The sequence below is a fragment of the Tachysurus fulvidraco genome, chromosome 7, assembly GCF_022655615.1.
Source record: "Tachysurus fulvidraco isolate hzauxx_2018 chromosome 7, HZAU_PFXX_2.0, whole genome shotgun sequence".
In the NCBI taxonomy this organism is placed as follows: domain Eukaryota; kingdom Metazoa; phylum Chordata; class Actinopteri; order Siluriformes; family Bagridae; genus Tachysurus; species Tachysurus fulvidraco.
In genome coordinates this window covers 12,058,746-12,080,090 of record NC_062524.1, presented here as the reverse complement: position 1 = coordinate 12,080,090, position 21,345 = coordinate 12,058,746, and the positions used below count along the sequence as shown (strand labels likewise).

General features: G+C 44.9%; 1 protein-coding gene across 1 annotated transcript in view; it reads right to left on the bottom strand.

The window, feature by feature from the left end:
• The window catches only part of slc2a3a (solute carrier family 2 member 3a), a 29,321-nt gene extending 10,194 nt beyond the window's left edge, over positions 1-19,127 (bottom strand). The window contains exons 1-6 of the mRNA XM_027144050.2: positions 18,780-19,127; positions 18,257-18,350; positions 14,000-14,098; positions 10,505-10,665; positions 6,313-6,553; positions 5,816-5,978 (exon numbers count right to left, since the gene is read on the bottom strand). Coding sequence (XP_026999851.2) covers positions 5,816-5,978; positions 6,313-6,553; positions 10,505-10,665; positions 14,000-14,098; positions 18,257-18,271 — 679 coding nt within the window. The 5' untranslated portion in view covers positions 18,272-18,350; positions 18,780-19,127. The remainder of the gene's footprint in view (positions 1-5,815; positions 5,979-6,312; positions 6,554-10,504; positions 10,666-13,999; positions 14,099-18,256; positions 18,351-18,779) is intronic.
• Positions 19,128-21,345: the final 2,218 nt, after the last annotated feature.

The following is a 21,345-nucleotide window of genomic DNA, read 5'->3' as shown; positions in this document are numbered from 1 at the left end:
GCTGACTCCACCCTACCTCACCTACATCAGTGCCTGTCTTTCATAACAATCTTGTGGCTGATGAACACAAATATCCATCAGCACACTCCAAAATTATATATAGATATACATACACAAACACACACACATTATATATATATTGTGACGGCGGCACGGGCACCACCGCAAACACACCGAGGAAAAACCACTCTTCGCCCACTGCAGCGGCAACCCGGAAGCGAGAGAGCGGAACAGGCGGTGGTTCAGCACCTTGGCCAGCGGCGCTAACCGCGAGCTCCAAATCTTCAGCACCGTGGCCAGCACCGCAGCAAGTGAGAGTGGGGCGGAGCGGCAGGAAAACACGGACCAATCAGGAGCGCCGCTGGAGCATTCACCCTCCAGGAGGAAAGCACAGCAGGAAGCAAGACTCAGCGGCTGGAGAAGGAAAAGGGGATGTGGCCTAACCGAGACTAATGCTTGTTATTTGTTCTAATATCTTTCTACAGAGACATCCAGCTGACTCAGGACTCCCTACCGCCGACTGCGCCTGCACAACGTGCCTGGAGAGATCTGCTCCGCCGCTACCCTGCCACCCTCCTCCTGTTGTCTAGACAGAGAGCCTGGACCCCTGCCCACCGACCCCTACAGGGAACTATTCTTGCCTTCACTGCCTTCCTACTTTTCCCTTATGCTTTCAGTATTGGACAATTAAACTCACTCTTCTGCTAAAACCCTGATCCAGTCTCTCTGCCTCTTCTTCTGTGTCCCGTCTCTCTAAGAGCCCTACACTGGTGGAGAATGTGGGCATCGGACACGGAAGCTACGGAGCCCTCTGTGGGGCAGGTGCTACAACATCTCATGCAGGCCAGCCTCCATCAGCACAAAGTGCCTCAGGAGCTGGCCAAGAGTGTCAAGAGGGCCACAGATGAGTTACTGGAACTTCGGCGGGGGCCCCCCGCCGCATCAATTCCCCTCCCTGATCCCGGTCGCGATGCTCAGCGCCGGCTCACAAAACTCAGTGCCGAAGATGACGTGGAGGCGTTCCTGGACACCTTCGAGCGCACGGCGGACCGGGACTATGAAATGCTAAAGGAGGAAATTCTCATCCGCTGCGGCCGTTCCCTGTAACTGCGGCCGGAGATTTCTATAGGTGGCGGTATGATCCAACCAGCAACCCTCGCCCTCAGATGGATGAACTGCTGCATATCACCAGACGCTGGTTGCAGAGCGATCGCCTCACGGCCAAAGAGGTCGTGGAAAGAGTGGCCATGGACCGGTTCCTACGGGCGTTACCGGCCGAAGAACGGAAGGCTGTTGGGCTGAAGGGCCCGGAGGACACAAAGGACCTCCTGCACACCCTGGAACATGCCAAGGCCACCCTCGAAATGGGCCGGGAGGCTCAGAGAGACTTCCAGGCCAGCGCCCGCCACCCCCAGCCTTGGTAACAGCCAGTTTCGGAACAGATCTGGGAGAAAAAACCGATGTATAGATGCACCCACCCTGGGACCGGTTGATGAGCCCATGCCCACCGAACCGGACCTCAGAACTCCAACCCAGGCCCACAAACAATGGCTCGCAAGCTGCGGCCTGCACACCCACACCATCCCAAAGGGGGCCTGTCTTACTGTGGAGGTAAATGGCCACCCGGTGCCTGCACTCCTGGATTCGGGGAGTACGGTCACCCTGGCCTGCCCGGCCGTACTCCCCGGCCCCATAAAGTCGGTGGGGACTCTCGCGGTCTCGTGTATCCATGGCGATGCCCGCTCGGTCCCCACCGCACAGGTCAAGATCCGGAGCCCAGCAGGAGAGTGGCCGCTCCTCATCGGCCTTATCCCAGACCTCCCTGTACCCCTCTTATTGGGACATGACTGGCCTGGGTTCGCTGCTGCCATGAAGGCCACGGCCAAGAGTGGGCCGAAACGGGGGAAGAAGGGCGGGGACCACCGGGCGTACATGGCTCGCGAGGATCGAGACACCAGAGACTCCTCCCCAGGTGAGCCCCCATTGCAGGTTAACCCTTTGTCTTCCCTGTTTCAACAGGCCACCCAAGAGAGAGGTTTTGGAAAAGAGCAGAAGGAGGACGACCGGCTGAAGCACTGCTGGGGCCAGGTCCGGCAGGTGGAGGGAGTAAACACCGACCCTGCCCGGCAACTTCCCCCGTCGTACTTCCTGGTGAGAAATGGGCTGCTCTACTTCCACACCGATAGGAGAAAACCTTGTGACCTACTGGTGGTGCCACGCCAACGTACCCCCCCCCCCCCCCCGCTCCACCTAGCACACACTCACCCCTTGGGAGGCCACCTGGGGCCCAAGAACACGTTAGAGAAATTGCGGGATCGGTTTACGTGGCCGGGCATGAACGCAGAGGTCCTGGGCTTTTGCAGGGCCTGCGCCACATGCCAGCGAACCTCTCCCCTGAAGCCAGCTCCGGCCCCCCTTATTCCCCTTCCTATCATTGGCTTTGAGAGGCTCGGCATGGACCTCATTGGGCCACTACCAAAGTCTGCCCGGGGCCATGAGTACATCCTGGTTATGGTGGACTACGCCACCCGCTACCCCGAGGCGGTCCCACTTCGGAAGGCCACCTCTCAGAGCGTAGCCAGAGAACTGCTTCTGCTCTTCAGCCGAGTCGGGATCCCCAAAGACATCCTGAGTGACCAAGGTACGCCCTTTATGTACAAACTAATGATGGATTTATGTCGGCTCTTACAGGTCAAACACCTTAGGACGTCTGTCTACCATCCCCAGACCGACGGCTTGGTGGAACGCTTCAACCAGACCCTGAAACGTATGCTACGGAAGGTGGTAGACCAGGAAGGATGGAATTGGGACCTCCTCCTTTTTGCAATCCGGGAAACGCCCCAGGCATCCACAGGCTTCACCCCTTTCGAGTTCCTGTTTGGGCGGCGGCCCCGGGGCATCCTGGACGTTGCCCGGGAGGCTTGGGAGGAGCAACCCTCCCCCTTCCGTTCCATCATAGACTTTGTCCAGGATATGCAGTCCCGCATCGAGGGCGTCGGGCCCATCGTGAAGGAACACCTAAAGGAGGCCCAGCGTGCACAACAAAGAATGTACAATCGACCAGCCCAGGCAAGGGAACTGTGCCCTGGGGACCAAGTAATAATCCTCGTTCCCAGCGCCGCCTGTAAGTTCCTGGCAAAGTGGCAGGGCCCGTACACGGTCCTCGAAAAGGTGGGTCCAGTGAACTATAAGATACAACAGCCAGGTAAGCATGCAGACACCAAGCTATATCACATCAACCTTTTAAAAAAGTGGATTCCCCCGCCGGCTGTGGTGTCTGCCTTTGCTTCCCTTCACACAGATCCCCTAGAACGGACCCTAGTACGGAGGGGAGAGGATCTCACACCAGCCCAGCAGCACAACCTCACAGAGCTCCTGGACCAGTTCACAGATGTCTTCTCATCTCGCCCAGGACGCACAGCACTGGTACACCATGAGATCAAGACCCCTCCTGGGGTGGTGGTACGGCAACGACCATATAGGGTCCCGGAAGCCCGACGCGCTACCATCGACGAGGAGGTAGAACGCATGTTGAAAGAGGGGATTATCGAGTAATCGGCCAGCCCTTGGTCCAGCCCCATTGTGCTGGTGCCTAAACCAGATGGGTCCGTTCGTCTCTGCAACGATTTCCGGAGGCTCAACCAGATTTCAGATTTCGACAGCTATCCCCTTCCCCGAGTAGACGAACTAGTGGAGCGGCTGGGGAAGGCTCGATTTATTTCCACCCTTGACCTGACGAAGGGCTATTGGCAAGTCGCCCTGGCACCGGAGGCAAAGCCAAAGACCACCTTCAGCACCGCACATGGCCACTGGCAGTACCGAGTCCTTCCGTTCGGCCTACATGGGGCCCCGGCCACCTTCCAACGCCTCATGGACATCGTCCTCCGGCCTCTCCGCGCCTTCGCTGCCGCCTACCTGGACGATGTAGTAATTCATTCCTCCACCTGGTCCGATCACCTGTTCCATCTGGGGGAGGTTCTGGGGGCCCTCCGGACATCCGGTCTTACGGCAAACCCCAAGAAGTGCCACCTGGGCTTGTCTGAGGCCCAGGGCTACTGCATCGGTCGGGGACTGCTAAAGGAGAAGAAGGTCCAGGCCGTGAGAGAATACCCCCGGCCCACGTCAAAGAAACAGGTATGGGCCTTTTTGGGATTAGCGGGTTATTATAGACGCTTTGTGCCTAACTTCTCCTCTCTAGCTGCCCCTCTTTCAGACCTCACCAAGAAAGGTCAGCCGGATCGGGTGCACTGGACGGATGGCACAGAACGGGCGTTCCGCCAGCTCAAGGAGGCTCTCACCACCCAGCCAGTACTCCGGAACCCGGATTTCAGTCGTCCCTTTTCGCTGCAAACGGATGCGTCCGAAACAGGGCTGGGAGCCGTCCTTTCACAGGAGTTCGATGGGGAAGAGCACCCCGTCCTCTTTATCTCCCGGAAGCTGACCCCCGCCGAGAGAAAATACCCCGCCGTGGAACGAGAAGCCCTGGCCATCAAGTGGGCTGTGGAGGACCTCCGGTACTACCTGGCAGGGCGGCACTTCACCCTGGTGATGGACCATGCCCCTCTACTCTGAATGGCCAAGGCGAAGGACACCAACGCCAGGGTAACAAGGTGGTTCTTATCTCTGCAAGATTTCTCGTTCCAGGTCATACACCGGGCCGGGAGCCAGCACGGGAACGCCGATGGCCTCTCGCGACGCTACGCCCTCTGGGGACAACGGCTACCAGGTGGGGGCTCAGAGCAAAGGGGGGGGGGACTGTGACGGCGGCACGGGCACCACCGCAAACACACCGAGGAAAAACCGCTCTTCGCTCACTGCAGCGGCAACCCGGAAGCGAGAGAGCGGAACAGGCGGCGGTTCAACACCTTGGCCAGCGGCGCCAACCGCGAGCTCCAAATCTTCAGCACCGTGGCCAGCACCGCGGCAAGTGAGAGTGGGGCGGAGCGGCAGGAAAACACAGACCAATCAGGAGCGCCGCTGGAGCATTCACCCTCCAGGAGGAAAGCACAGCAGGAAGCAAGGCTCAGCGGCTGGAGAAGGAAAAGGGGGTGTGGCCTAACCGAGACTAATGCTTGTTATTTGTTCTAATATCTTTCTACAGAGACATCCAGCTGACTCAGGACTCCCTACCGCCGACTGCGCCTGCACAACGTGCCTGGAGAGATCTGCTCTGCCGCTACCCTGCCACCCTCCTCCTGTTGTCTAAACAGAGAGCCTGGACCCCTGCCCAGTGACCCCTACAGGGAACTATTCTTGCCTTCACTGCCTTCCTACTTTTCCCTTATGCTTTCAGTGTTGGACAATTAAACTCACTCTTCTGCTAAAACCCTGATCCAGTCTCTCTGCCTCTTCTTCTGTGTCCCGTCTCTCTAAGAGCCCCACAATATATATATATATATATATATATATATATATATATATATATATATATATATATATATATATATAAACATGACGTCCAGTTACCAGCATGACACTAAACAGGTAGTAGTAACGGTGACTTTTTACTTAAGTACATGTCAGAGCCCATACTTCTTTACTTTAACTTGAGTAAAAGAGTGTAGTCACTACTTCTACTTTTACTGGAGTCTTTTAAAAAATGAGTATCTGTACTTCTACTTGAGTAAAGGATGTGTGTACTTTTGCCACCTCTGTTCCTAAACTACTATGACGTACTTTTCTGCCATTTCTGACATCCTCATACAGTACTATAGCTCCTCTCTCAGCACCCTGTCATACACTTTCTCTAAATCTACAAACAAGCATGATTGCTAAAAAAAATTAGAAGTGAGATAATAAGATAAGAGGACTTCACCTTTGCGAGCCTGTTCCTCTTTATTTTGGTTAATGAGGAGATATCGTGGACTCTCAGGGCAGAAGGGCAGCAGAAAACATTGTATTACCGCAGGGATCACAGTCAGAGACAGCAGCACAGGCCACAATTTATCTGAGCCCAGCAGAAACTCCAGGCCAAAGATCTATGCAGCCAAAATGTTAATTTGAAGCACAGCAACATATAAATATTAGCATGTCAACAAAAGAGAAAATTTAGACAGCATGTGTTAACATAAATTAGTTTAGCTAGGCTGAAAAGGGACAGATTATTAGTCAGGTTTTCTGAGCATTAAAAAATGTCAAAAAAAAGTAAAGTCTAGAAATATTTTAAATTAATTAGATTTTGTTGTACAAGTAATTTGTACTATAAGTTTAAATTAAAAGTCATATTATGTATGTGGGTGAAACTATTAATAAAGCAGGATATTTTTGAAAGATAACTATTTAAATTCCATGATAAATCATATAATGATTCACCTGTGCAATCAAGATCCCTACTACCACGCCGAGCTGGTGTAGAGTCCCAAAGGCTCCCCGGAGAGGCGTTGGTGAAACTTCCCCCACATACATAGGGGTGAGTCCAGTGAAAAGGCCACAGAAGAGGCCAATAACAAAGCGGCCAGTGATAACCATTTCAAAAGAAGAGAAAAGCGTGCAAAACCCCATGAGACCTCCACCGATCACGGCCAAGATATTCACCAGAAACATGGAATTGCGTCTGCAATAAACAAAAACAAAAAGGGTGTGAGAGTGTGTGAAATAACAAACAGTAGGGATGACTCAAAGAAGGGGGTTCATCATGAAATAGCAGTTAAAACAAATAAGACACAACAAAATAAATATTAATATAACAGCTATAGGACTGTAACTAGTAAAATATAATGATCAAGATGGTCACCCACAAAAACATGTAATAACTCCTTCTGAAACATTGCAACATTATTCACCAGTTTTTTTAGGTTTAGGACAACTAATCTTAATGAGGAACCTAGTGAACCCATAGTTCTGTTGTACCTAGTTGCATTTGTCCATTATCTCAAATGACACCACTGTGCCATTGGTCTGACCTTGTTGGTAAATAACTGTGAAGCTATAGATGGTAAGCCAATCTTTGTGAGATAGGGAACTTTCTTTTATCTCCTGCCATCCTGAAAAGTACTGTCATCACAAAAACTGGTATGAAGGATTTGATGTCAAGCCAGCATGAGCTAAATTCTGATGATATGCCTTTTACCATTTACCATTCTGAGGCATAGCCCCATGCTTCCTGGGAACTGGAGCAAATGCCCGAGGGCAGGGGCTCCTGGGAGCGCCCTATTCAGAGACGCTCCCCCTACTGCCAGCCCCGCCGCCTTTGTTGTTTCGGGGGGCAGAGGGGCCTGTGTCGGCTCCCCTTTCTTGTGCGGGTCTTCCCGGGTTTGCACCTGCTGGTGAGCTGTTTCAGGGCGCCCGGGAGGTCTGCACGAGTTTGACGCCACTGTCAGGCAGCCTGGCAGCGTGGAAACCTCTGCCAGCGGTGTCTCAGTGGGTCCTGAATACTGTAGAAAGGGGGTACAGGATCCAGTTTTCCTCCCGTCCTCCGTGTTTCCAGGGTGTGTTGCCCACAAATGTGGGCGGGCACCAGGCGGTGTTCCTCCGGGAGGAACTCCTCTCACTTCTGGAGAAAGGGGCCATAGAGCATGTTCCCCTCCCAGAGCGGGACTCCGGCTTTTACAGCCGATATTTTGTTGTTCCCAAGAAGGACGGGGGGCCGCGTCCGATTCTGGACCTGCGGGCCCTGAACTGTACTCTGAAGACTTACAAGTTCAAGATGCTCACGCTCAAGATGATCGTGTCCCAGATCAGATCCGAGGACTGGTTTGTCACGATCGACCTCAAGGATGCTTATTTCCACATAAGCATTCTGCCGGAGCACAGGAAGTTCTTCAGGTTCGCTTTCGGGGGCAAAACGTACCAGTATTGTGTCCTTCCTTTTGTCCTAGCCCTTTCACCACGCACGTACACGAAGTGCATGGATGCTGCCCTGGCACCATTGCGTCTCCAGGGCATCCGTGTACTGAACTACCTGGACGACTGGCTCATTCTGGCCCAGTCGGAGGCTATGGCAGCCAGGCATCGAGATGCTTTGCTTGCCCACGTGAGGTCCTTAGGACTCAGGCTGAACTCAGGAAAGTGTGTGCTTTCTCCTTCTCAGAGAACCACCTTTCTGGAGGTTGTTTGGGACTCCACCACGATGCAGGCACATCTGTCTCCCACTCGGGTGGCCTCCATCTTGTCAGCGGTGAAAGCTATTCGGCTAGGCCGCAGCCTCTCTGTTGCCGAGGCACAGAGGGTGCTCGGCCTCATGCCAGCAGCAGCCAACATTATTCCTTTGGGTCTGCTTCACGTGAGGCCATTCCAGCTCTGGCTCAAAGGGGCAGGCTTTCATCCTCGCAGGCATCCCCTCAGAGTTATATGGGTTATGCGCCGTGGGCTTCGTACCCTCCTTATGTGGAAAAGACCCCGGTTCTTGGCCTTAGGTCCCATTCTAGGGACGTGTCACCGTCGCAGGACTCTTTTGACGGACGCCTTGCTCTCGGGCTGGGGCGCAGCCTTAGATGGCCGCCCAGCCCAGGGTCTATGGGAGGGCCCCTGTCTCTCATGGCACATAAATTGCCTGGAGATGAGGGCTGTGTTTCTAGTGTTGCAACACTTTCTCCCACACCTCAAGGCCTGTCATGTCCTAGTGCGAACAGACAGCACCACGGTGGTGTCCTATATCAACCATCAGGGCGGTCTGTGTTCACGCCCCCTGTTCAGGTTGGCGTGGCAGATTCTGCTCTGGGCAGAGACCAGGTTTCTTTCACTAAGAGCGTTTTTTATCCCAGGGCGTGTAAATCGGGAGGCAGACTTCCTGTCGAGGCAAGTGCTGAGGCCCGGGGAGTGGTGTCTTCACCCCCACGTGGTGGAGCGAATCTGGCAGATTTTCAGCCTGGCGGAAGTGAATTTGTTCGCCTCAGAGGAGTCGACCCACTGTCCGCTGTGGTTCTCCCTCTCTCACCCGGCCCCGTTGGGCCTGGATGCCCTGGTATGGACGTGGCCAAGGCTCCGCCTATACGCCTTTCCCCACGGTAGCTCTGCTCCCGCAAGTCCTAGCCAGAGTGCGCCACGACCGGGTCAACCTTCTCCTAGTTGCCCCCCGTAGGCCCTCTCGAGTTTGGTTCACAGACCTAGTCTCCCTCCTGAACGGCACTCCATGGGAGGTTCCCGTCAGGAGGGATCTCCTCTCTCAGGCACAGGGGGCAATTCTTCACCCCCGCCCCGAGATGTGGAAGCTTTGGGTCTGGCCCCTGAGGGGGACCAGCTCCTAGATGCAGGCCTCTCAACTGAGGTGACAGAGACTCTGCTGAATGCTAGGGCTCCCTCCACTAGTAAATTGTATGCTCTGAAGTGGAGGCTTTTTCGCCTCTGGTGTGACGAGCACTCTCAGGATCCAGTTCACTGCCAGGTTGGTACAGTGCTGGAGTTCCTGCAGTCTTGCTTTTCTCGGGGCCTGTCCCCGTCTACTCTAAAGGTGTACGTGGCCGCAGTTGCCGCGAACCACAAACCTGTCCTTGGGGCCTCCTTGGGTAGGCACCCTTTGGTCTCTCGCTTTCTGCGTGGTGTCAGGCGGCTGAGGCTTCCTTTAGGCCACGCCTTCCTTCCTGGGACCTCTCTGTGTTCCTGGAGGGGCTGCTGGAAGCCCCCTTTGAGCCCTTGGAGTCGCCTCTGAGAAGTTTCTGACCCTGAAGTCCGCTCTGCTTCTAGCCTTGGCCTCTCTCAGGAGAGTCGGGGATTTGCAGGCTTTGTCGATTGCCCCCGCCTGCCTAGAATTTGCCACCGGCATGTCCAAGGCTATCCTGCACCCCAGGCCAGGATATGTCCCTAAGGTGCCCAGGATGGCGGGATGTCCAATCATCCTGCAGGCCTACTGTCCCCCTCCCCATGAGTCGGCGGAACAGGAGAGGCTGCACTTGCTTTGCTTTGCTTTACTTCCTCAAAGAAGCATTCCCATAGCGTCAGCACTGACGCAGCATCTCGTTCCCTTTTTAGCGTCATACGTAACCTGGTGTAGTTTTACTGTGATAAGGATGGGTTCCCTTTAATGTCTTTTTTTTTAGACTAAGTTCAGTCATAGACTAAGCTTTGAAAAATGACAAGGTTGTGAATAGCTTTAGGAGCTTGACAAGGTTTTTAAGGGTTATCTTTCAACTAGCACAGCTCCACAGCCGAGTTTATACAACAATCTTTTCTATGCTAAAGTGAATGGGGGTATTAATAAAAGTGTTAGTAAAGTAAAAGAAATGTGGTATTAATGTGTATTAGTTTATGATTTCACATACACATTATTTCATGTAAATCATAGACCACACCCTGTGACGAGTGTCTTGATACTGTATGATTTGCATGAAATAAATCAATATATAAAACCAGTAGGAAGCAAGGGGTAGTTACCATAGTAACTGGAGTAACTGTCCCCGGGTACAAGCCTTAATTTAAAGATGCAATAGTGCTTCTTATCATAAATAATAATGGCAAACTGACAAGTGTACTCTTTTTATGAACAGTGTTTTTGTGGCCAGGTTTAAATATTGGCTGACAGACTATTGAAGAATCAGTACATGAGTGCTAAAAGATTTTTCTCACTGACCGCCCAAACTTGTTGGCGAGGACACCAACACTGAATGAGCCCACCATTCCACCCACGCTAAAGATAGCCACTGCAAAACTCCACACGATGGTGCACACGCCAGGATCGATGGGCTTGCCATAACGTTCAATCCATGTGTTGTTGAAGAATGTGCGCAGTTTCTGATAAACAGAAAGAAAAAAATAACTGCTATAATAAGGTCAGTGATACAGAGATAATTTACTTGGTTCATAAACATGACCCCTGATCCCTGCCATTATATAATCATAAAAGCAGATTTATGGAACTTGATGAATTATGCAGGACAATTGATAAACACAATTAATATAGATTAACACATCAGCACTACATATACAGGAGAAAACATGCATTTTTAATGACAACATAAAGCTTATGTGAAGAAATGCTAAGGATATTGCACAGCCTAAGTGGAATTGCATTTATAGCTGAATATATTACCAGATCTGCCAACCATTACACATTTTGAGATGTGTAAAAACACCACATTATGCTAGTGCTATGAGCTGCATATCACGTTTTTCAGTTTGGGGTGTTGGAAGTTGAGGCTGTAGTGTGTGTGAACTAGCATGCTAGCATTCATGTTTTCCTTTGGTTTATTTCCCTGCAAGAAACACCAAATGAATTGCCACTGTATGATTTGTGTGTGATTTGTGTTATCCCTGCTCTTTTTCTGATCTCACATGATTTCAGTTTAATGTGAAATGATCCAGTGTTTATCAGGAAAATGTTTATAACAGCTCTTGGCTAAAAGAGAAACAACCAGGACTACAATTTTCTTTTCCTGGATTTTGTAAATCAAAATACATTTGCAAAGGGATCCAGACTATTCCTCCAAATCATGTCTTTCCAAGAAGACTAGAAAAAGAACAAGCTCAGCCTCTCAAAGCCACCTAAGAGGAGCTCACACCAACCAGAGCCGACAGCCATCTGCTGCCATAAAAGAACAAGTAATAATATGCCATGGAAATGTGAACATTGCTTCCCAAGTCTCAGTTACAACTGTGAGTTGTCCAGGAAAATTCAAGAGTTTTTTTTCTAGGAAATTGGTTATTCTATGCTTACACAGGAAAAGGGAAACATACTTTGCCACTTACAGTATATTTGCAGAATGCAGAATATAGCCTCAAGACCTCTCATCTGCCCAGGTCCTGTAACCATCCTGAATGAGAACCGATCATCCATTATTACTAGGATTTTCTAAGACCTTTTTTCTTACTGAATAGACTCCTTAATGTTTATACCTTCCACGTTGCCCAATGGACTGTACTTTATACATGCCAAGCCCATTAACTCCAGGCAGTAGTTAACCCATTATCCATCACAGAAACCCAGGATAAGGACAAAAACGTGCACAAGCCACATGCATTAGGCTGCATATGACACCAATAATCTTTCAAACCCTGAAAGAACTCCAGCACTCTTTTCCATATCATTAAGGCGTTAAAGGAATCCTTACTCAACACCATGGAAATACACCAAAATGCATTGGTCTGGTTCACTCACAAAAAAAAAAAACCCTTCCAGAGATGGGACATCAAACAGTAAATTTCATAAACACCGCCATAGAGGAACTGAGGAATTGTTTGGATGGTGCAGAACACATATTCTTCATCAGGTTTACTAAGAAATCGGATGCAAGAATACTACTACTCTGGCAAGAATTACCTACAGCAGTCTTGAATCTCAACTCTACTAAACAGGACATCACCAGATCCCAGAGCACTAAAATCACCTTAGAATGGTCTCCAGGCTTTGTATCCAGGATTTCTGTACCTTAACCCATATGGGAATAGTTCATAACTTATAGAGTATCTCTCTCAGTGTACCCAGGAATACAGTTTGCTGAGCAGAAAATGCTGGTGGCTTTCTCTAAACTAACCCGAGCCTCTTTCCATCTGCTCACATGACTTTTTGTAACATTGACACTGACTTTAAATGCCACATTGCATCTGGTCCCGGAATTGCTTGACTAAATGTCTGACTCACCATTACTGAAAGGATTCAATTCCATTTGTTCAATTACCGATTGGATCTCTAGTCTTTTCATTTAAAGCTTCTGTTCACATTTACTGCAAAACCTTATCTGTGCTATTGTAACGTGTCTGTCTGTGTTTTCCCCTTGTTTCTGTCTGCCGTCTCTCCCTGATGTTAATTGTTTGCTCCGCCCACTCATTGCTCACCATGGACACTAATTACATTCCATCTCTTCCCCAGGTGTCTTGTCTTTGTCTCTAATCGTCTCTGCTTTGTGATTGGCTCCTGTCTACTATATTTACTCTGTCTGTTCACTTCCCTGTTGTTGGTCGTTGTTTGTGTTGGTGATGGTGTTTAGTGTAGTCCGTTGTCTGTTCCTGTTCCCTGTTCCCTGTCCCCTGTCCTGTCCTGCTCTGTTCAGTGTTCTGACCTGTTTTGCCTGCCTGCCTGCCTGTTTATGTTTTGTTCATTAAAATAGTAACTGCATTTGGATCCTCACTCACCTTTTGTTTCACCCTGTCACACATCGTGACAGCTATCCATCAGACAACATATTTTTTAAGAAATATTGATCCATCTATAATAATTAAGACCAATCAATCCAGTTTCCCACATTTACAGTTATCTCCATTGTATAAAACTGCACCATTTCTCCATGTATCTCTGCTCAAACTATATTCTAGCTGCCTGAACAATGAGGATGTGTGTTTTTGATAGAGAGTAAAAAGCACATGTGGAAGTTGCTCTGGATAATCTGCAAGCTGATAAGCTGATCTGCAAAATTCATTGAATATAACTTAAATGTGTATCCTTTATGTTACCCCTACATATCCTCTAGGTTTATTCTTTGGATTACTGTGTGGTCTAATTACTGTTACAAGATCACTTTGAAGACACATAAACTGTATAATATTTTATAAAGCATGAATTTTATTTAACATAAAAAAAGACCATTTGCCTGAAAGGTTAGTAAATGCATTTTGATAGGCTTAAAATAGATCTAAAATAGATCTTAAACATTTAATTTCTTTTTACCTTTAAGTAGATAAGTAGTATAAAATTCAAGAACAGCTTGGACGTTTCTTTCCCTGAACACTAGAGGGCGATCTGGCAGGGCTTCTATGTTATAGTTTAATTTGTATTCACTTGTCCATGTCCCGCCTACGTCACTGTCACCATACCACGCCCCCATACACACCTGTCCTCATGTTCCCCTGATTGCCTCCTATATATACCTATATAGTGTTGAGCTTGTTCTTTACTTTGTATTTGTTCTCTGTTTTGTGTTTTTATGTCTAGCTCATGCTCCTGGTTTCTTGTTTCTATGTTCCATGATGTCTTATTCCTAAATTCCTAGTATTTTACTGTATCTGTTTTGTTTTGTTTTTTTGTTTTTTTTTTGTTAATAAATTCCTTCATTTTGAGTCTGAACTATATGCGTGTAAAGGCACACAACTTTGCCAATAAAATTCTAAAATGATCTCACACACATATTTTTACCTGCTCAGGTGCATTGATGACTCCAGTGTTATAACCAAACTGCAAGGAACCGATTACAGCAGTGGCCAGAGAGAACAGAAGATAGCATGTGACTTCCTTCTGTAAAGGAGAAAAAGAAATAAATTAAATAAAGTAATTCTTGGCTTTTTGGTAGTGCATTGCTACAGAGATGTAAATAAATTACAGAAACGCAAACATTATACAAATATAATAATCAAAAGGGCCTTTGTCCACAGAGGAAGGTCTAGGAACCCCAGGAGTAAATAGAAAGTAGCCAGAGGGTCTAATTTTTCTTATTGCGTATTTGTCTGGTCACCTGAATTGAATCATTTTAATATAGACTTCAGAAACTCATTAAAAAATGATTCCAATTATGTCAATAGGAAACTAATGGGTAAAATATAAATAATAAATAATAATAAAAAGCACAAAGGCTTCAAATAGACCAGAGGTCTAGTCAGCCAAAGAGGTTTAATATTTATAAAATAAATCTGTAGTGAAATTCTTTGAGTTTGGTTTTGTAGGTAAAGCTCCCTTACTGCAAAAGATTTGAGAAGCTTAAAAATCAAGGGCAATAGGATGCTATAGTGCTGAAACAACAAAATCCATTCAACCACATGATCCTAAAGCTACGCTAAGGTTCTCAGTTTATGGCCTTATATTCACCTTCACATCACATTTAAAGTGTGAAAAATCTGTGCGATGTCAAATACACGGGGGTGAATTTACCACCTCTAGAATGATTGGTAAAGATGGCTGGAGAAAGTAAGAAAATGGATGAAATATTTGGAAATATGGGTGAAATTTTTATTCTAAAAAAAGCCCTTTGGTAGGTTTGAATGCTGCATTATAGGTTTTTTAATATCCAAACAATAAAGTACACAAAAAAGTATAGAGTATTTGAGATTGCTAGTTTGTTCATCAGAGTTAGACAGACAGACAAACAGACAGACAGACAGACAGACAGATGTAGATAGATAGACAGATAGACAGATAGACAGATAGATAGATAGATAGATAGATAGATAGATAGATAGATAGATAGATAGATAGATAGATAGATAGATAGATAGATAGATAGACAGACAGCTTCTAAAAATATAAAGAAAAAACAAACTTCACAGCGCTGTGCTGCAAACTCCTAAACAACAGAGAAGAATGGAGGAGAAAGTAGAATATTGAGTTAAAGGTACTGTAGAGACAGAGGACAAGAAAGGATAACTGAAATGTGACCAGCACAGCAGTGACTTAGGCTCAGTATTGACTTACATATTGCATACACAAATGTTATGATGTCTGTAATATTCATTTTTAATATTATATTATATTATATTGTCTTTATACATTTTATAAATTCATTCATTCATTCATTCATTCATTCATTTATTACATGCAAATATAAATACATTTTGAGAATCTTTAAATGGAAACCAGCACTGAGGAAAAAATAAATAACTAGCTAAATAAATAAATATATAAATAATCTATATTTTAAAATAATCTAATCATAAATATCTTAAATACTTAAACACCGCTTACATATTTACCATAAACAAGGATCATTAAACTTATTTATTAGTTTTTAAGCTTTTTTATTTTGCTCATTTGAAACATTTATTTCTGAAAACAAACAAAATTGTCATACACATAAAATTAGATTGCTTAGAATTATTTATAAGTTCTACAAATAAGTTTGTAGTAAAAAAAAAGTACATTCATGAAAATTAGGATGTTACCAATTTTTGAATTCTGCTCTTGTAAAGAATGCTACAGTAGTGGCTTTAAACTTGCTGATCTATTAGAGAACTATTATTGAATAAGTTTAGATACTTCTCTATACTTTTCACACAAGTTTTCTTTCTTGCATCATGTTATTTAGGTAAAACCACCAGACAATATTGCAGTTATGGGTGCAATTCAGAGTTAATAAGAAGAAAGAGACATGAATTTTAGCGAGTATCTATTTAGCAATGGCACCCAAGCATCGTGTATGAACAGGATTGTCTTCATGAGTGTTTCTACAGTAACAGCTGATGAACAGGAAGAAACACAAGGCAGGCTGTGGAGTGAATAACTGTTTATAGGTCATAAAAAAGTTAGACTTTTAAAGTTAAATCCTTTAAAGTAAGATCAGAAACTCTCGTCAAATGCTCAGACTAAAATAGATAAAACGTTAATCGTGTCAGATGTTAATCATGTCACCCTTAATGTGACATGGCGTCTCATAAAATTCAAGTAAAAAACAAACAGAAATGTTTTATGAGAATAAACCTAATAGACAATAACCAATAATCTTCTGAGACTGTGCTCAGAATGAACAAATCACAATCAGAGTCATGTTCAGAACTCAGTATCATACACCTGGGATTAATGAAGCGATTCTTGATCGCACCCGAATAAAGATCAGCTGTTTCTCTAGGAATTTTTTGATATCTGCTTGACTTCTGAAGCCCTGGCCCACAAAGAGCTTAGTATACATAAATAATGCAAAGCCAAAATAGTTAGGTTATTTCACTTTATTTTCATTTTAAAATGTCTTGTTATAACAGAATAATGTGACTATGTAATGACACGTTATTCATTTTTGACCATTTGAACAAAAAAACTTTATAATCTAATAATTCTAAAACATGAAGTAAATATCTTGTCAGAAAATCTTTGTCATATAATATACACACCAAGATAAGCAGAATTAAACCCAAATAAATATGAACTGTTTCTGTAGGATTTTAATGGCATCATACTGTCAAGTCAAGAGGTATTAATCACGAGAAGGGTATAAAAGAGTTTCCAAAATATTAGATCTACCTTGGAAATCTGAAAGACATCGTAAACAAATGGACAAAATGGGGAACCACAATGGCAACATTTAAGGAGTTTCAGGAATATTCGAGAAGTACTGGTCACTTCCTGAATGTAACAGCATCTCTGATATTCTTGACATTTCTGGAATTTTTTGTAGAGTGGCTAGAGGGCAGTTCTTTGTTTCAATAATCCAAGCCCTCCTGAATCACCCTAAACCATATGACAAAATGGTCCATAGCCTGATGAATCCATGTTGGATGTTTTGGGCATAATTTAAAAAAAATGTTTGGCACAGAAAAACCCAAAGAACACCATCCATATCCCATCTTATTGCCCAAGAACACCATCCATAACCCAGCTTATAGCCCAAAGAACACCATCCATAGACCATCTTATTGCCCAAAGAACACTATCCATACACCATCTTATCGTCCAAAGAACACCATCTATACACTATCTTATTGCCCAAAGAATACCATCCATGGTGGTGGCAGCATCATACTATGAGCTGCTACAATGTAAAGAAAAGCTTTCAGTAACCTGCCTGCTACAATGTGCTCCGTGTGGTGTGCAAACTTTTGTAGGCAGGTTATTGAAAGTTTTTCTTTTAATATTTTTCAGTAGTTCTGTTGGTTTTAACTTAATGTTGGAAAAAACTTGTCATGGTTATGGTTCATTTTTTGTGCATCTTAAAAATCTGCGAAAAATCAAATCAATTTTGAAGTGATTTATTTGTTTGTTTTACATTCATGTTTTGCCAACAACATAAGAACATGCCATGTTTTTATTTATTTAGTGTTGTAAGTCATGTGCATGAAATAAGTTTTGTTTAACTGATCAAAATGAATGATATTACACAATCAGACAATTGTGTTTAACGACCAGACATTTCTATTACTTTTTATTTATACACTGGTTTGACAATGCACCTTAAGATCAGCAAGTGATCACATAGAATTCACCTTTATTCACCTAATATACCTTATGTAGTATGTAAAAAATAAAAATAAATAACTGATAGCAATCTGTTCTCCTACAGATAGTGTAGACATATATAGACTCTCATACATATATGTATATTTATCAGAGATGGGGGACTCGAGTCAGACTTAAGTTGCAGACTTGAGACTTGCTTGACAAATATTAAAAAAAGACTCAACTTGACTTTGACTTGACATTCATGACTTGAGACTTACTTGTGACTTGCACATGCCTGACTTACGTAGGAGTAAGTCACGCATGTGCAAGTCACAAGTAAGTCTCAATTCATGAATGTCAAGTCAAAGTCAAGTTGAGTCTTTTATTGAGTCTGTTATTTATGATGTAATCCATAAACAATGCCTATAATCTTAATTCACTTTTTATCCATCAACTAAGTACATTTTCATTTAACCTCTGGAATCATGTATTATTACACATCTCTTGGTGTATGTCTGTAGTGCACGTCCTCACCTTCTCCCCCTCCATGATCCAGTAAAATGGGAGTGGCAGCAAGTCGAGAACGCGCAAATTTGCACGAAGGTTCCGATGCAAAACGCACTTTAAGCTGAAAAAACAAACAAACAAACAAAAACATGCACATTACAAATCAATAACGGAAATGATACAGGACGCAAATATGCAAACAAACAAACAAACAAACAAACAAACGAATCAATAAACAAAACGAGCAAATACGCAAAAACAACTCGATGTGCATCAGACCCACATACAACAGGTGCCTGATTGCTGGAGTTCATTCACTTTGCACGTTTACATTTTATCACTAGTGAAGGTTTGATTTTTGAGCTCGTGACTGCTACATGATGAAGCATTTCGTTTTAACTCGTTGTAGAATTACTCCAGTGATACTGTACATACGCCTAGAGTGACATTACAGACGTTCAGTTAAACGCAATGCTGTTGTTATTAGCTCACAACACGCGCCATCATTTTGCGCAAATATTAAAGAACGCATGGAGCGCGCGCTCTTTACCTTTCCCGGACGTCGTGACTGATCCGCTCATGCGCCTGTCGCTCTCTTCTTCTGGCTCTCGGTGAGGATTTTCGTGTATATTTGTCACACTACGAATACGTGGCGATTCTCACGTTCCCCTTTGACGTATAAAATGCCCCCTTGGTTTGCTTCAGCCAATAACAGCAGTAATCAGCCTGACCTCTGCTTTCCCAAAACCCCCTCCATGCGCTTTCATTTATTCAGAACGACGCATTTGTGCGTCGGGAACTCGTGACATTTCGCCAATGATACACGGTCACACGGAGAATCCGATACTTCCCGTGATGCTTTGTACGCGCGACCTTGAGGAGCGTCGGATGGTGGATGCTGCGGATGCTATGCGACGCTATTTTCCACCCGCATTTCCACAAACCCCATAATGCTATTGGCTCGTAGTTGCTCCTCGAGCCCATATTATTACGTGAGCTCACAGCACGAGCCAATCAGAGAGCACAAGTGATGCTCTTAACTAATCCCGACAGAGGCTTCGAAATATAGGTGGGTTAAAAAAAACGCACATACAGTCAAAATAAAAATATTTTCAGGCTAATTATAAATACTGCTTTGTGCTACAAAATTGTTAATACACTATGCATTAATAAATTGCATAAAAAAAAGTTTTAGTCTGTATAGGATGTTATTCTGTCTCCAGCACTGTTTTTTTTTTTTTTTGGCAAAATCAATTCATAAAAAAAGACATGCCTAAAGTGTACATGTAATGCATTGCTTTTTTTATTTTAAGGTCCCCTACAAGGCAAGATTTCATCCCAGATCAAATCTAACCAAAAAGTTTAACGCGTTTAATGGAATACATATTTGCATTAAGCGTTTTAGTTTACAGTCAAGAAATCTCAGTATTATCTGGGGATTAGTCAGATGTAACTGATTCTGTAAATTCCCAAGAATTCTGCTTATGATTTAAGTGTAAATGTCTAAGCTTTTATTTACTTATTCATTCAGCACTTAATTGTGCAAACAAGCAATACTGAATCTAGAGGCCCAGATTTTAATGTTATATGAGTCAAAATGTATGGAGCTTAGTGTTTGGTGGTGAATGAATCAATGGAGTTTGAAATATACACATAAACCAACACGACATGACATGAAGACAGTCAGTGACTCAGCATCTATCCTACTTATTATTGTCAATCACTTCCAGACCCAGGTTGTGCATCAGAAGCTTTGACCTGGAGATTGATTGGAGATTAAAAAATGCTCCTCCCTTTTTGTTTATTTATTTATTTATTTATTTATTTATTTATTTATTTATTTATTTATTTATCTGACTCGACTAAGAATGCTATATTGCCACGCTGAAATTTTTGATTTTAGATTTCATAGAAAAAAAGCAGCTCATAAACTCGTTCAGTGTAAATTTCCATTGAGTTATTTAACAGATGTTCTCTTCCAGAGTAACGTACAAATGTGAACAGTAGATGGCAATACAAAGCCTCAAGCCAGTCTATATTTATAGTTGAATGTATAGCCTGAAACGAAAAAAAAATTAAATAAAACAAACTAGTGTGTTTTTCTGTATAAAAACAAAACAAAACAAAACAAAAAAAAAACTGTACAGTATTTTCCCAACAACAAACCATGGATAAACCCTGATATAAAGACTCTCCTTAAAGAGAAGTAGAGGGTTTTTAAATCAGGAAACAACGAAGAGCTGAAAACAGTCCAGAGAGAACTGAGAAAGAATATCAGGAAAGGAAAAGCATGCTACAGGAGGAAGATGGAGGATCAGCTTCAGCAAAACAACGTCAGTGGTGTGTGGAAGGGGCTTAAAACCGTCACTGGTCATAAGGAGCCCAGCTCTCAGGCTGAGGGTGATCAGAAGTGGGTGAATGATCTAAATCTATTCTTTAACAGATTTGATCAGCTAACCGCCCCTGCCCCTATCCAGTCCCCTCTGCTGCAACCTCCCTTCTCCACTTCCACAACTTCCACCTCTCTATCAGCTCACAGCCTACACACAACACACCTAACACCCCCCCCCCACACACACACACACACACATGCCAATTTCCTCCAGCCCCCACTTCAACCAATACACACTGCCCCTTACAGAAGCCCAGGTGAGAATGGAGCTCAGAAAGATCAAAGTAGGAAGTCTGCGGGTCCAGACGGCATCAGCTCCAGGCTACTTAAGACCTGTGCAGACCAGCTGTGTGGCATATTGCTGTACATGTTTTACCTGAGCCTGAAGCTGGGGAAGGTGCCACAACTATGGAAAACATCCTGCGTGGTGCCTGTACCAAAGGCATCGCGTCCAAAAGACCTTGGGGACTACCACCCAGTAGCACTGACCTCGCATTTGATGAAGACATTAAGGAGACTCATCTCCAACCACTGGTGAGCCCATCAATGGATGCACTTCAGTTTGCCTACCAACCTGGCATCTTCCTCCTAAATCGGGTGATTTCGCACATGGAAAAGGCTGGGAGCACAGTGAGAGTCATGTTTCTTGACTTCTCCACTTTTAACACCATCCAACTGATGCTCCTGAGGGATCAGATGGTGTACTGTACATGGGAGTGGACCA